This window comes from Thermobia domestica, chromosome 15 (assembly GCF_964235325.1).
Source record: "Thermobia domestica chromosome 15, izTheDome1.hap1.1, whole genome shotgun sequence".
Classification (NCBI taxonomy): Eukaryota; Metazoa; Arthropoda; class Insecta; order Zygentoma; family Lepismatidae; genus Thermobia; species Thermobia domestica.
This window is the reverse complement of record NC_137468.1, coordinates 151,488,785-151,506,267: the sequence shown is the minus strand read 5'-3', so window position 1 is coordinate 151,506,267 and position 17,483 is coordinate 151,488,785. Positions and strand designations below refer to the sequence as shown.

General features: G+C 33.1%; 1 protein-coding gene across 1 annotated transcript; it reads left to right on the top strand.

The window, feature by feature from the left end:
• Positions 1–641: 641 nt before the first annotated feature.
• On the top strand, positions 642–1,373 carry LOC145671655 (uncharacterized). The gene has a single exon (XM_081740854.1). The coding sequence runs from the start codon at positions 642–644 to the stop codon at positions 1,371–1,373; it is 732 nt and encodes a 243-aa protein (XP_081596980.1).
• The last annotated feature ends 16,110 nt before the right edge of the window (positions 1,374–17,483 follow it).

The window sequence follows — 17,483 nt, the reverse complement described above, 5'->3', positions numbered from 1 at the left end:
GGATCAAAAGTAATTCACAGCCAAAGCAGAGAGATTTTGGTTAATGTTTATGATTTTATGAAGAGAGAGGCTGACAGTGGAAATCCAATTAATGTAAAACAAGTGCAAAAGCGAGTATCTGAAGCTACCGGTGTTTCAGTAAGTACACTAAAACGTGTTTTGAGTGAGCGGGAAAAAAACAAAATCACGGAAACGAGCTTTTCTATTCCGAATAAAAAGCGAGCACAACGAAAAACAAAAATCTCAGTGGATGATTTTGACAAATGCGTTATTCGTCGAACAATTATTGAATTTCATATTGTTCACGGTCAACGACCTTCTGTAAAATCACTGTTGCGAGTACTTCGAGAAAAGATTAATTGTAATCGAAGCACTTGGTCTTTACGGAAAATAATCCGTTCCTTAGGATTTAGATGGATTAAGGCTGAAAACAATAGACGACTACTTATTGAAAAGATGAATTAAGGTCAAAGAGGTTGGCTTATTTGCGAGCTATAGATCATTACAGAACGCAGAACCGCCCCATAATTTACATGGATGAGACGTACTTGCATTCATCGCACACAAAACAACACGCGTGGAGCGATAAGAAGAATACAGGTTTACTCACACCAATTTCTAAATGACAACGCGTAATAATCATGCATGCTGGCGGAGAAAACGGTTTCATTCCAGACGCGTTAGTCATGTTCAAATCTGGAACGAAATCTGGCGATTATCACGACGACATGAATTATGAAAACTATGAAAAGTGGTTGAAGTCACGGCTAATTCCTAACTTGCCAAGTAATTCAGTTCTTGTGATAAACAATGCACCATATCACAATGTCTCTTTAGATCCTTCACCGACATCATCATCTCGTAAAGCTGTAATGATCGATTGGCTTGTAAGACACAATATTCCTTTCAGAGAAAATATGTACAAACCAGAACTTTATAATTTAATCAAAGCCAATAAAGCTCGTTTTCGGATATTTAAAGTAGATTCGCTCCTTGCTGAATATGGACATACAGTTCTTCGTTTGCCCCCGTATCATCCTGATCTAAACCCGATAGAGTTGATTTGGGCTGCAGTCAAAGAATATGTAGCAGCAAGAAATACCACTTTTTCCATTATCGCTGCGATGAAACTCGCCGAAGAGAGATTTACAATGATAACAGCGGAAGAGTGGAAGGCTAGGTGTGATAAAGTACGAAGATGTGAACAAGCATATTTGCAAATGGAACCTCAGTTAGACGTTCTTACTGAAAACGTTATAATAAACTTAGCCGAGGACAGTGATAGTAATAGTGACTCTTCTGAAGAAAGTGACGACGAGACGGAAGACGATGATGATGTGATGGATTGTATGGACGGTATTGAGCCTTTATAAATACCTGAAGCTACAGGTAAGCCTATCATAATATATATATAAGTTGCGTTAAGTAGTTATTATCCATTGTTGTTACTTATGTTGGAGGTTAGTATCGGCATGGGTTAGAAACACTACCAAAAATCTTCCCTCTCTCTCCACTGTCACCCTCGCAGCGATTAGCGTTCTTCCTACCTCCCGCTTCTCATAGCTCATGCTATCTCTCGCGCTCTGTACGTGGCAGCAGGTAGTGGACCTGCAAGCAGCAGGGTATATTGGATCTTCTACAGTTGTAAGTGATTTACTATCGCTTTTGTACCTATATTTTAAAAATAATCAATATATCATACTGAATAATGTTCGCTCAGCAGCGGACATTATAGACCTCTTCGACCACGGTATTTTTCGTGAAGATCGATTGTATGATGCGGCATTTATGTCATATTTAAGTTATATGGCCTCTGAGAAGGGGCAGTTAGAGCGAGTGAGTGATAAAAGTGTATCCGCGTTCTTTTCATTTACGGGAAATCGTGAAAATGTTCAATCAGAACATAATGATGATGACTCATTACATATTGATTGGGCACTATTAAATGAAATTAATTTGGATGAACCATTAGAAATTCAAAATTCCGAAACTGACTTTACAGAGATGTGGCAAAATTGAATGAGGGAAAGCATTTCGTGTTAGAAGTGACTTATTTTTATGATTAGCGCTATTTAATGTTTATGAACGAGGAAAGAAACTTACTGTAGCAGTTATTGGAGAATTATGCTTTCGAAACTCTTTATACAAAACTAGATGTTTATTTAACTTCATACATACTGGTAAAGAAGATATATATAATAACACGTAATGTACGTTAGGGACAATTTTGACATTATTTAAACAGAGTAGGTAACGACTCTTTTAAGGCAATACAAGGGACGGACAATTATTTGACAGCGCAGATTGTGATAGTAATGGTGTGCTTGGTTTATTAGGATTAGTCTTATATGCAGATGGAAACAATTGCTTTAAATAAGAGATAGCACTTTGAACGTATAGTTTGGTTAAATTGCTTTACTTTAGAACTCATAACATTAAGTACAAGGTAACCAACACCATTGGCGATAGCTCTTAGCAGGACTGTGAACGATGGGAATTAGCGTGTTGGAGAGACAGATACATTTTGCGTACATAATAATAATGAGTATGAATATTTCGTCGGCGGCAATTCAAAACCTGCTATGTGCATTTTGCAGGAGAAGCGAAAAACAGTATCCTGGTTAGATTTTTCGCTTTATAAAAGTGATGTTATAAGTAATATTTGATGCTGCACGTAACTTGATATCTTCTCAAGTTACTTGAGAAGCTATCAAGTTACGTGCAGCATCAAATATTACTTATAACATCACTTTTATAAAGCGAAAAATCTAACCAGGATACTGTTTTTCGCTTCTCCTGCAAAATGCACATAGCAGGTTTTGAATTGCCGCCGACGATTTGACTTTGGTACCTAGAAGATTATGCAATGAACACTTTATAACTGTTTTGAGGGTTGCATATGATATTCACAGACAGTCTGATAAGATTTTGTATTTTACTTGAAGTGTGATTAATGTTTGTTTGAATTAAAAAGGGTATTTTATTTATAGATGTTGGTTGTAAGTTAGAAAAACAAGAAAATATTCTTGTAATGGTGTTATAGTCGCTAGAAGCGAAAGAATTTAATACCTTCTATTCCAGGTAGTAGCTAACATGTCCTTTTTACAGTTGAAATAGATATCTGTCAATTTAAACTTTAATAAAAAATTAGACTGATTTTGACAATTTTAAACTTGATTGTAATTGTTACAAATGCATAAGAAAATAGTATTTTAATGTTTTAGTTGTCTGCATATACAGTGCAGATATATTTGTGAGTGAATACATGACATACAGTTATAACATATCAGAAGTGTTGTACTCCCGAAATTAGATCTTCTTAAACCTTAAAGAGATTATATTGTGCAGTTTGCACTTATTGTGTTAAATTTGGTAATTTAAAACAAACTGTGGTTTTACTCTTTTACCCACTGCAGTTGTATTGGATCGCAATACTGAACTTACTATATTTGGATTTTTAGTTCCTGTTTTACTGGTTCTATTAGTGGTTTGGGAGGGCTGTTACTTAAAGTGAAATTTGAACCATTACTAATGCTTGTAACGAGAAACTATATCTATTGGGAAGTGTGGACTTTCTTTTACGCAGATGAGAAGTAGCCTGTGTGTAAGACAGCAATACGAAAACGAATGTTTGCACAACGAATTGAATTACTATTGCGCACACCAAGATTTATTGTAACTGTACCTGGGACTTTTGATTGATAAGTAAATTAGTAAATTATATTTTAAAGCGGAGTTGAAATTTATTTCGTATTAGGTTATCGACTACTGTTTGGATTATTTTTTAATTTTATGTTTTATATAACAGCAAGGTTATAAAGAACAGTATATTAACAGTAATATGGGTTCCAAACCACAATAGGGATAACTTTAATGCAGTTGCTGTGTATATGAACTGTTATGGAAGATTAACTTTTTAGTATATAGCATTTCTTTTATATTATAGTAACTGCAAGCGAACTGTATTATAAGACTACCTAACACATGTAAATAATAGTTCCAAACCACAATAGGGATAACTTTAATGCAGTTGCTGTGTATTTGAACTGTTATGGAAGATTAATTTCTTAGTATATAGCATTTCTTTTATATTATAGTAACTGCAAGCGAACTGTATTATAAGACTACCTAACACATGTAAATAATAGTTCCAAACCACAATAGGGATAACTTTAATGCAGTTGCTGTGTATTTGAACTGTTATGAAAGATTGATTTCTTAGTATATAGCATTTCTTTTATATTATAGTAACTGCAAGCGAACTGTATTATAAGACTACCTAACACATGTAAATAATAGTTAGAGCTAAAATACTGAGTTACTGGCAACTGAATTGTCAGTGAGACTAATGCAATGTTTTTAAAGAAATAAATAGATATTAGGAAATAAAATTCAGTTGTTTTGTATGCTATATGAAGGAACTGGTGTTTAAGAAGCAATGCATCAGAAGAAAAAATAATTGTTTTGAAGAATATGGTAGGAAACTGAAAATATTTAATACTTTATTTTAATTTTTAGAGACATTACCAACGTAAGTGAATGATGACCTGTTGTTGATTGAACAGGAGGCACTGAGGTTGATACCTTGTGTTTAGTTTATGATATGAAGACTTCAAAACCTTTCTTTAATCATGTATTTTAAATGAAAAACAACATATAATCTTGTATACAAAACGGATTGAATTAAGGGCGTACCCACGTGTGGGATTTTTTGGATGCGGACCACATTTAAAACTCTATAACCCAACAAACATTTCAACACTTTCTTAAGAAAATTATGGTTGCAGTAGGAGAGAAATGCATGATATACTGTAGAAAACTCCGATGTTGCAGTACCCTTGCACTCTTTATGTCTTATAAAAAGAAGTTAGTGTACTCTATTGCTGAGAATATACATGACAATATTGTAAAATTACGTGTCGTTTTATTGCAACTAAAATAATGTTACTTCAATAATGCTTAAACGCAGTGACTGTTAGTTCAGGATCCACCCTCCAACAAATTTCAGGATGTGCAGGCCCTTACTTGGTATATGGTTTTAAAAAGAATAAACATTGTATGGTAACCTCTTGAAACTTGTAGACCCACACTGAAGTATAGTCGGATATGGGGAAGGGCACGGTGACAGTGGTAAAACGAGATTTTGATGTTTGTAATTTAAAACCAAGTGAACTTTGTGGTGGACCACATCTTTTTTTTCCTGATACTTCCATTTCCTAAATTTATTTATTGGTTTAATTAGCTTATCTGATCTTTGTCTCTTGCAATAGAATCATTACAAGGCTATGATCATTCCTTATAATAATTATTAAATAATCCTTATTGAAGGTTTAATTTACTTCACGATTTCTTTGGAAACAATAAAAAAAATTATTTTAGATGGATTGTTTTCTCAGGTAGGAAATGTCAGAATCATGAGAAAACTTGCTTACATGCTGTGTGCCAAACATAATAAGCCCTTGGCGGGCTAAGATCGAGCCATTGACCAATCACGCGCCAGAGGTAAACGATAGAAGGCAATGAAGAATATTTTATAATCCCACAGTAGTATCAATAATTGTTTGAGATTCTTAGTATACTATGTGATACAGGTTACACGAATTTTATTTTGTTCTCTTTGAACTAATGTTTAAGAGGATCAGAAGGATAGATTTCAAGAACTACCTATGGTCCACGGATTACAGTTTTAATTTTACAGCTTTATACACTTGCAGTCAAAATTATAGGGTCATTAGATGGTTGTATAAGACTCTTGTTGGAATAAATGTTTTCGCTAGAACCTTTTTTAAAAATTTAATGTAAAACTCTAAACATAAGGAAGAAAATAAGAACATGCTGAGGTGAAATAAACTTGAAAACTCCCACCGTGCAAAAGAATTAACGAAAACAGCCTGTTTTCAAGCTGAGACTATCCATAGTTGAGATTGACCACCAAATATAACGATTATTTTTTTCAGATGTTGAGTTTGTAGCTTATGCCAGTAGCTAAAACTGGAAAAGTGAACCAGGTAGTGTATGTAAAATGGTATTACATGGTACAATCTCAGAACATGTGCAATTGTGAAGGACAAAAATTCCATGGGTAATGGTGTTACTGGACAACAACAATTTCACGAAACATCTGTTGGTATCAAAATTAGCGATACATGAACTTTCAAAAGACGAAATGTTTCTTTATCTGAACTGTTCATACGTATTTGAAATTTAATCGGAACAAGCATTCAACTTAAAATATAATAAACGAACTAACTATATAGTTGCATTATAGGAGGGCGATACAGGTGTGGATGAAAAGTTTATGTATTGATTTTTGAACACGAGTTGTGTGCGAGTAATTCAATTTTATTTAACTTTTAATATTAGAGATTATTTTGAACGACCATTTAATATTTATTATTTCTTATACATATTCACTTTCATCATTTGTCCATTGTAATGTTAGTAGAAAAAAATGTTTTACTTAACAACATGAGCACGAAAACCTACAACAAAAATATTAGACAACATTCATAATTATTACTGTACGGAATACTTCTTTAAACGGAAACAGTTATTTATCCATCAGTAGAGTGTATCCATTTGGCACGAGGATCCATTAGTTCAATCCCAGACCATATTTCCTACTACTTTCTTCATATTCAACATTTTCACAATCATTAGCCATTCAACGTTGCCTACTTGTAAAATGTCTCAAGTAGATGAGTATATGAGACTCATGCCAGAATAAGTGTTTTCTCTTTGCTCTTAAGCCAGAAAAAGAAGAAACCCATATCCACATGCCAGAATAAGCGTTTTCGCTTTGCTCTCAAGCCAGAAAAAGAAGAAACTCGTATCCACGAAGTGAAATTTCTCGAGTTGCTACTCGCCAAATTTCAAATCTGCTACACAAGAGCAAGGGCGGATCCAGGAGGCGATCATGGCGATTGCCCCCCAGAAAGGGAATCTTTCTTGTTTTATATATAAATTAAACCCATTCCAGAGTTTGGAGCACTTAATAGTAACTCTAAGTAGGAGTATTATCAACCACCGAGCCCCCAGAAGTCCATCGTAGATATGCCTCTGGACAAGAGAAAGGGAAACACTTATTATTCACATTCAGTTTGAACATCTCAACAAATAAACAATATTTTCATTCACTTCCATCTACTACTGCATTCTACTGAACTGTAACGACTCTATATGTTTAAAAATAATTATTAATTTTTCAATACATGTAAATGTTTATAAGTTCAGGAATTTACCATGAATAGAATCAATTAGAAGTGTTTTGTAACGTAGAAATAACAACATGAACTGTGAAATATCTTCTAACAAACTGCCGAGAGTTGAGAGTCGACAAACTTTACTGTTTTGTTTACCGATTACCTCGAAACCGCGGTAGCCAGAATTAGCCCAGGATAGGGTACTTATATTAAGAAGGGACCGCGGTGACTCAGTGGTAGAGCGATCAATTCTGGTGCTTGGGGTCCCGGGTTCAATCCCATACCCCGCCAAGTGAACTTTGTGGTGGACAAACACCGCGTGCGTGGGTTTTCTCGGGGTTCTCCCGTTTCATCCCGCTTTCTTCATTCCACCATTCCATTCATTACTCATCATCCCCGTCTCCTTTAGCCTAACCGGCATCAGCGTGGGACGTAAAATTCATTTCATTTTTTATATTAAGAAAATGAAAATCTCAAAAAAGCACAAGTCTTTTAGTCTGAGAGAAAAAAGGAATGAAATCTCTAATTTCTAGTTCTGTTAGTCTTGTAGCTTTTTAGTCCGTACCAAAGTACTGATAGAAATATGGCCAATGAATTATGACTATTTTGTGGAACATTCCAATTTAATATCACAGAAAATTCATCTTCCGGCTTGCTTGGTTGCGAAAAGTTATAGTGTGTATTGGTATACTATGTAAAGTATGTGTACTGTCGCTGATTTGTGATAAAAATCAGAAACAGAAGTAAAAGTTATAGTTTTCTATTAATTTTTGTATTCAAGGCGAGACGGAAAACCTACTTTTATCTTAACATTTGTTTTTCTTAAAATTTCTATTCGGGTTCACACCCTTCGCCCTCAACATTGAATACGGAAATGGAGAACTTATTTAGAATTTGATTGTTGATTCCAGTATAATTCAAGCATCACTTCTCGGACCTGAGCCTTTGATATGTCGATACATCGCTATCGTCGATATCTTTATTATCATATATCAACATTCGATATCGCGAATATATGGACATGAATATATCATTCTAAATTTTCGATATCGATATTCGGGGGGAGGCGAGGCATGAGGGACCCCTAAGACTTGCGATGGATGAAGAAATAAAACTTATTTTTTACAATATTGTTTTCTAATCATAATATCTTTATTACCACAAATTGCAATGTAAATACATCCCTTTGCAAATTTGCAATATTATATGGTATAATTTCTTAGGCGCCAGAACTTTTCTGTTCCCCGAAAAAAGAAACAAAAAGTCACGTGCAAAAGCAAATGCTTCAAACTTTGAACTAGAATGTACCATAAGAAAGTTTTTTATTTCTCTCTCTTGGAAATTTTTACCAATTTTGGCTTTTGGGACCTCTCATTGCCAAAACGTGCACACACGATCGCTATATGCATTCATGCTCGTAGGTGGAGTCAGAGATTTTGAATAGGAAACGACTTTTTAATAATAATAATAATAATGATAATTATTATTATTATTATTATTATTATTATTATTATTATTATAACAATGAGGTTTACAACTAGGGTCGCATTTCTTTATCTTGCATGGGAGGCCGCAAGTCTGCTACGCCACTGGTGTCCCCTATTCTGTGTTTGTCCCTTTTTCGTTTCGTTTAGCTATTTGTTTTTGTGCTGTTAGGCTTTTATATGAAACCTTTATATTATATAACTTTTTATGAGTTTCTTTTTTTGGGTGGGGAGGGGGAAAGAGAGAAATGCTTTCTTCTTATATCTGTTTCTTACCATTCATCTTGTTTGAACTGCTTAAGCAAGTCATTTTGTAACTTTTGATGTCATCCAACCCCGTCACAATAATAAAATTGTTACTCTTAACAATTTGTTTTATTCTCTTATTTGCAGTTTGCCACACTGATATATTTGTGACAAAATTGAGGTTTAGTCCAACGCTTTTCGAATTTGCAACCAACCCAACTGCCGAGCTTTTTGGGTTGCCTGCTATTGCAGGAAGAGGAGAATTGCAGGTGGTAATGCACTTTTGGAGTCGTTTATACAATTGATCTTCTATGTAATACAGAGTATATATATTGCGTATACGTTATTAAGTTGGAAATAATTGACCTTCCTGGGAAGAAGCCATGCTGTCTAATATCAATATATGATTTTACGTGAGCAAGAATACGATTATATAAAATGTCTTCTAATAATTTAGATAGAGCACATAAAATTGCAACTGGTCTATAGTTTTCAATCTTACTAACGTCTCCTGGTTTAAAGAGAGGTAAAATACGAGTTTTTCCCTAAGATTGGATAGGTCATAGTCTTTATGATTAAATTGTAAATAATACATAAAGGTTTCTCTAATACTTCTGCACAAGCTTTCAGTATGTAAGGAGGAAAACCATCTGGGCCACTAGCTTTTTTCGGCTTGAATTTCTTAACTGCTTTTCTAAATTCTTCAACAGTAATTAAATTCAATACTAACGTGTGTGGAAAAGTTGTTTAACTGATTTAGATTATTAATTTTACAACAATCCGAGTTTTCATAAACTGATTTAAAGAAATCAGCAAAGCCATTCGCAATTGAATTATTTGTGTAGAATATACTTTCTCCATATGTCATTATTCTGTTATAATTATTTTTAGTATTTATATTTTACTGCTTAACAAGTTCCAAAAACATTTTATATTTGACTTCAACCCTTGCTCTATATTATTTATATATTTCTTATATGCTTTATTAATCATTTTCTTGGATTGTTTTCTGAGTTGTCTAAAAATTATTCTAACATGTTCTGAATATTTCATTCTCTTTCGATGTATTTGTTTTTGTTTAATTATTCCAATTATCTGATTGTCAAACCAACATGGGTATTTTTTTTAGTTGAAGAGATTACTTTCGGTACATTTTTATCAAAAATGTTATTCACTTTAGAATAAAAATAGTCTACTGCCTCATCAACATTATCACAATTGCCAAGCATTACAAACGTTTCTTCCCTCAACATTTAATAAATCTGTAGAAAATTAGCTTTTTGAAAGTTACGTTTTGATTCATATTCATTTTTAGTTTCTTGTTTCTTAATTTTCAAAATTACATCCAGCTGGGTGATGTATATCTTCGTTGACAAAAATAGACTCTGAATTCTAGATAATTTTATCGCTTCTTCCACATTAGTTGACACCAAATCTAACGTTTTTCCATTTTCATTACTTACATCATTTATTGATTTTAAACCATTCATATTAATGAAATCTGCAAGTGTATTGTAACATACCCCATCCTGATTAAGATCATAGGTAGGCGCACTAATATGCGGCAGATTAAAATCGCCTACTATAATTACATTTTTTGTGAATATGTCTACCATAGAATCACAAGCATTAAAGAACGATACATAGTCTTCATACTTTGAAGAAGGGGGTATGTAGCAAGTAATAATATAGTATATATCACCATTTATATTTACTTTAACACATAGAATTTCTGTATTGCATATAAACCCTATTTTATTAGAAATATAAATAGTTTTAATAGCCACTAATACACCTCCCCCACCGCCATCAATCCTCTCATCTCTATAAACAACATAATTATCAGTAATGAATTCGCGACTATGAACTTAACTATGCAGCCAACTTTCAGTAACTATTATTATATCATACATAGCATCGGCACTATTAACATAAAATTCATTTAATTTTGTGTTTAGTCCCCTTACATTTTGCTAATATATTTATATATTGCTGTCATTTATTGCCATTAGTACGAGTTACGAATCTCGTGTCTGAGAATTGGACATTTTACAATTTTAAAACATCATCCATTGTATATAACAATACAATATCTCTATCAGTGTCCTTTTTCTTTAATTTTACCATTCCAGCATTATCAACCCAAACAAACGCGTAGCCTTTTCCTTTTTTTACTTTCCTTGCTTGTCCCAAAATTTTTCTTCTATATTTAGTTATACAATGATTGATATAGATGGTTTGCATAGCGTTCAAACCCAAGTGGGTTGTATTTAAATTTCGCTTCACCTTACGCCTTTGTACAACCTTTTCCTTATCCGTTCTCCTAACAAACTTAACAATAATACCTCTGTCTTTTTGATTTGGCACCTTCTTCATTCTATGACAAATGTCAATTTGTTCCACCCTGATATCAATGTCCAAAGCTTTACAGACATTCCTAACAGTTTCAAAATTATTTTCATTTTGATTTTCAGGCACACCGTAAATTTCAATAGAATTACGTCTATTGTATTGATCGACCTCGTCTAATTGCAAATCGTATTCTGCTAATTGCTTCTGTAATATCACATTTTCACTCTCTAAATTTGAATTTTTTTCAACACACGAAGTCAAAATTTCCGATTGTTTTTTGATTAAGTCAGTGTTTTTATCTAACATCTCATGTAAAACATTCAGCGATTTACCTAGATCATGTTCAATTTCTCTATTCTGTTTTCCTAAATTTGCTATTTCTGCTCTTAACTCATTCAGTATTTTGTGCATTTTTTCGACCGTAATTAGATCTTCGGATACAGTTTCTCCTATTAAACTCTTACGTCTAAATTTCGAGCAATTGTCACATCGCCATTTTTGATTCTCCGACCTCATATACGTCACATCATCATCTTTCAAATTATCACGTTTCAAGTGAGCGTAATTCAGGCACTGCACACACTGTATTTTTGACAAATCCTGACGAGTAACCGATTTATTGCACTCTAAACAAACACTCATGATTATTTGCTGTTATTACTTAGATTCTTCTTCTAACTGAACTGGCAACTATGAAAATTCTCTTGTCTTTAATTTTACTTCTTGTCGGTTTCAATTCTGTTAGGGCTTTTAATGTTTGTACCCCGATTAATTTCAAGTATGAACTGGCAACTTTAAATATACTAATGTGTCTGGTACTATTGCAGATCGATCTTAACCTCAATCGATCTTAATTCGATATTTGTTTACATTAGCACTAGTTCAGAATTTGCACTGACAAAATGCTGTTTAATTAGTTTAAACTTCACGAACATCGATTCTAATAAGAAAAATATGTACCACAGTTACTTACTGTCTATTGTACATCCATTGAAATATCTCCAGTTCATATTTCCAGATATATTACACAGAAAATACGGAGCACATACACTCAACCTCTATCACCACACCATCAGTGTTTATAATGATTGATTATGATATATTATGATTATTACATGTGTTTATTTTCATTGGAACCGGAACTGGATTTGGCAACACTGCAAAAGGAGGACCCGGCTTGTGGACCCATATATAAAACGCTTCAGGACCACCAAGACAATACGGAAGAAGTTGGAATTACGAGCGAGTGTTTGGCATATAAACTTCAAAATGGAATTTTATACAGCCAAGCGAGGTATGCAAATATCACAAAATTGCTAACATGCATACCGGAGAAACTATTCCCGAAAGTTTTCTAATATTAGCACGTAAACCCTGAATTTGGTGCTAACTTCTCATTAACTGAGATCTATTCACGAGTCGTTGCGAAAATATATTTTCCTAAGATGCCGGAAATATTTGCTAAAATGATTGGAAATTGTGAGGAACGTGCATTAAATAAGAAAGTACACAGAAAACCTAAATTAATTCCTGGTGTTAGGCTATCTACGAATCCTTTTAGTCTTATACATTTGGACGAGTTTGGACCATTAAAGACTGACCATAAACTCTGCCATGTATTAGTGGTAGCAGATATTGTAACGAGGTTCCTTATTCTTATACCTATAAAGATATCACGGGTAATGAAATTGCTGAAGCTTTCTACCAGCATGTAATTTTAAAATATGGCATACCGGAAACAATTAATCTAGATCGCCTTCGTGGTCACAAAAGTAAGATTTTAAAAGAATTATCATATTGTTTAGGGTTCAAATTGGTATTTGTTCCTACAGCTTACCACGAAAGCCAGAGTTTAGCAGAAAAGTTTGCAAAAACTAGTCAGGATGTAATTCGATGTTATTTGAACGATGAAGGTTCTAATTGGACTAAAATCCTTCCAACCATCTCTATGGCTATAAACTGTTCGAAACATTCACGAACAAAGATTCAGCTTTTAAACTTCTTCGTGCATACGAACCTAAACAAGCGCAGGATATTGAATTTCACACTCGAACCAAATTTCTTAAAAACTAAAACTGTATCGAGTATATGAAAGTAATCAGAGATTTAGTGAAGGGACGATTATTAAAATATTTTGAAAAACGTAAAGTTCAACATAGGAATGGTAAACACGATCATATAAAAGTTGGAAGGATAGTAAGAATATTCGACGTGCACAGAAAGTTCAATCAACTCGACGTTTTTGCACACAAATACAACCAGAAGGCGAAAGTTTTGTCGTTTAAGAATCCCAACGATACGGAAGTTGGATTTTTGGATGGTTAAAAGAAAAGAAAAACTGGTTGCTTTGACGTTCAACTGATTACCCAGTACTAATTGAAAACAAAACGCATATCAACTTAAAATTTTACAATTACTTATATCCGCTGTTTGAGGCTGTTCACTTGGATTTCGCTAACCAAATGTAGGCTGCTTATGGCAATGGATCCGAAATAATTGCTGGCGACTGTACAAATGTACGTAAAATTTCAATGAGAAAAAGAAGCTCATGATTGAATTAATTATTAGACATTCAAGTATTACTAAATAGATAAGATAGTATACTACAGTAGATAAGATTTGTAAATTACCGTACGAACATGAGTTTCGTACATTAATATAGACTATAGTTTGTTTCAGAGAGTGGCACGATTGATCTACATTATCAAACTAATTTCGATCTCAGCGATACACGCCGAGGATGAGATGCAAGTTCCTCACCTTGTATTTAAAGAGTTAGGAATTTCGATGTCGGAACGTGGGCTAGTGGCTATGGCTAACGAATATTTGTATCAACCAATGGTAATACATATTGATTACTTTCATTCCAGCCCTTATTCGAATGCATGTGCAGTCAATGCGGACCGTTACGCAACTTCAGGACTATATGAACAGGATAGACAACTAAGAACGGAAATAGAAGCGTCAATTCCCTGTAATTTAATAATAAACGGAGAGAATAATCACCGTGGACCATGAACCAAGAGAAACATACTTTCAGCTATATTTTCGTTAGCAGAAATCGCATGATCAGCTTATAATTCTTATGCTATTCACAGAATTAACGGTGTTCTTGATCAATTATCCAGTAATCAGAGACATTTTCTTCGGTTCTTCATATACTTAAAAAGAAATTAGTATCAGACATGTGTAAAATGAAAGCTGAATTAGCATCAATGTCAATGGAAGTAGTACATAGTATTCATCACTTACGAGTACGAGAATTGCTAGACGCACTATTTAGAGACAAAATCAATAACCATATTTTATCAATAGGAGTCCATAAGAAATTAATTCAAGAAAATCTTCAGTTAAAAGAATTAGTATTTAAACACGATCTTGGGCTACTATTCGAAACTAATGAAGCGCATATAATTCAATATAATGCTAATTTTGAATTAGTGGCTGTAATTTTAAAAATTCCAATTCTGTGTGTTGAAATTTGCACAAATGATATTTTATTTAAAATTTGTGATTTCTTTCAAATAACAAAATTCCTAAATATACTATTCCACAACAAGTGTTTAGATTTAATGACAAAATTTACGAACTAGTGGATTCCAAATATCAATTGAAGTCAATGCTATTTCTATGTGATAATACCAAGCAAAACGACTATAAACTATCACGATGTTTATCAGACATAATATCTAACAAAACCACTAACAGCTGCGAAATGTTGATATCTCTAACGAAAAACGAATTTATTTATGAATATACTGAGTCAAGTTTATTATATAGTTCGCTTCAAACAGGTACTATTTTGTCAAAGCGTGAGAAAAATAAACTGCGTAAAACTAAGATCAATCCCGCTATGAATCGTTCACACTTCATTGCTTATCAGACTTTGCGACTATCATTGCAGGTTCAGTTTTACTACAAACTCGACAGACGCTTAATCCTAATTATAAGATACTCACTGTTAACTTTACGATATCACAAGAATCAATGCCAGATAACTTTACTCAGGAACGGATAAATATCTATCGCAACTGGAAGTTCTGAAGCTTAAGGATAGCAATATATATCATATGATTTCTTCCCATAAATCATCAGTCATTTCGTTTGTGATATTAGTGTCCATACTACTAATATTAACGCTTTTAGTAATACTTGCATGGTATCAAATACGTAAACTTTCTGAGCAAATCCCTCAGATACAAACCGCTTAAGCGTCTGACGTACAAGATAGCTGAAAAAGAAGCACGATTTTAGTATATAATTATTATGCCTATTAATGGTCATATATGTACGCCATATACTAACAACCTTGTAACCATACAGTTTAATTACTAAAATTATTTATTATCCGAATAGGGTTACACAGGCCTTCCACAATTACATACCTATTGGTGAAGGGGAATTTACATAGGGCAGACTTTGAACAGCCGAGTTTACTGCGGCTGTATAACAGTATTAAACAGGTCGACTTAAAACCCAACCTATTTTTTTTTAAAAGTATACCTTAGGTAAATGCAGAACTAAAATTCGTTTGCTTTTCTATCTTTCATACTCCATTAGCTAGGAACAGAATTGACATAATTGGAATAAGCTTACAATTAAATCAAGAAACTGGTTACTTACAGTACGACGCACAGATTTCAGACAGTTCAATATTGTCCAGTGTTACGGATCCTGCAGCCTAAATAGATATCACTTGACGAACTATGTTACTTACCTACAAAAGAGTAAAAGAAAACAAAAACATCATATTAGTTCTTTTGTGGCTTAATGAATGGCTTGTGTTAGTATAGAAAGACAGTAACTGTTAGTTATTTTACTTTTATTTTCACAAAAAACCATTTCAAACATTTTATATATATATATATATATATATATATATATATATATATATATATATATATATATATATATATATATATATATATATATGTATATATATATATATATATATATATATATATATATATATATATATATATATATATATATATATCAGATTTTGAATACTTTATTTAAAGAACTATGAATTATGAAAATCAAAATGTAAGCAACAATGAACTATTTACTTGATAGACAAGAAACAAATAGAGATAGATAGAAGACGAATAATCAGGAGAGGCGCATTGTGAGATTAAAAGCGAAAAAACTTGTAAACAATTTTTCTCCTTCAAATCTCAGTCTTGCCTTGGAACCAGCCTTAATAAAATATATACTTAGAATTCAATAGACAACCTGATATAGATGTGACCTATATTAGAGATGTCATATCAAATCCCAAGTACATATTCATTAAAGGGGTCATTCCATTGCAAACTCACCTGTTGAAAGCGGGTTAATGTAATAAAGTTATGATTCATATATCACACTGAAGCTTTACGCACGGTAGTCTGAGACTACCATAGTTGTTTAATTTTTTATATACACATTCTGACTATTTATGAGAGAGCTCGTAATATTCAGGATATATTCGAACTTTAAATGATGTTATGATAAACTAGTTACTAACTAATACGTTCTTACGGGATTGTAAATTTATTCCCATAGTTACGTAGAAAGCGAAGATAATAAGACTCGATTTATTTATTTTTGAGATATCATAAATAACTTCGAAACAGCAGTGATCAGTTGCGTAGCTACGCTATTCCTTATTTTCCTTATCACGTCCTTTTACATTATTTATAAGGCATGCAAGAAATGTGCGAAAAATAGGTCCAATAATAATCAACGAGACAGCCGAAACATCTGAATATGGACTGCCTGCAGTAGTAATACCAATTAATAGTCAAACAAATTTACAAAAGTACTCAAACTATTTTAAAATCACCTCAAATACACAAGTGGCAACATCTACGAACATTATTGGCGTACCCTAAGATAGTGCAAGGAAGAAACGCGAGTGCGTACCAAAACCCACTATGCGAGAAAAACATTCATTTGAAGCTCGTACCAATAGAACTGAACATTTTCTCAACGACACTAACACATGTGAACAAACATATCTTCATTTGCGTATACTTGAAATGAAAATAGGTCGTAAACAATCTTAAAAATGTTTTAATGTAAAAGAAAGTGAATATTAGTACCTATTATGAGATTAATAATGTTAATTAAACTAGTTAATGTTTATAGTAAATATGCTATAACCGATATTTGAATTTGTAGTACAAGAGTAAATTACATAATGCACGATGTATTT

Bases quoted from the DNA above. Each gene is read 5' to 3' on its own strand.
- LOC145671655 (XM_081740854.1), top strand. From the start codon at position 642: ATGCATGCTGGCGGAGAAAACGGTTTCATTCCAGACGCGTTAGTCATG.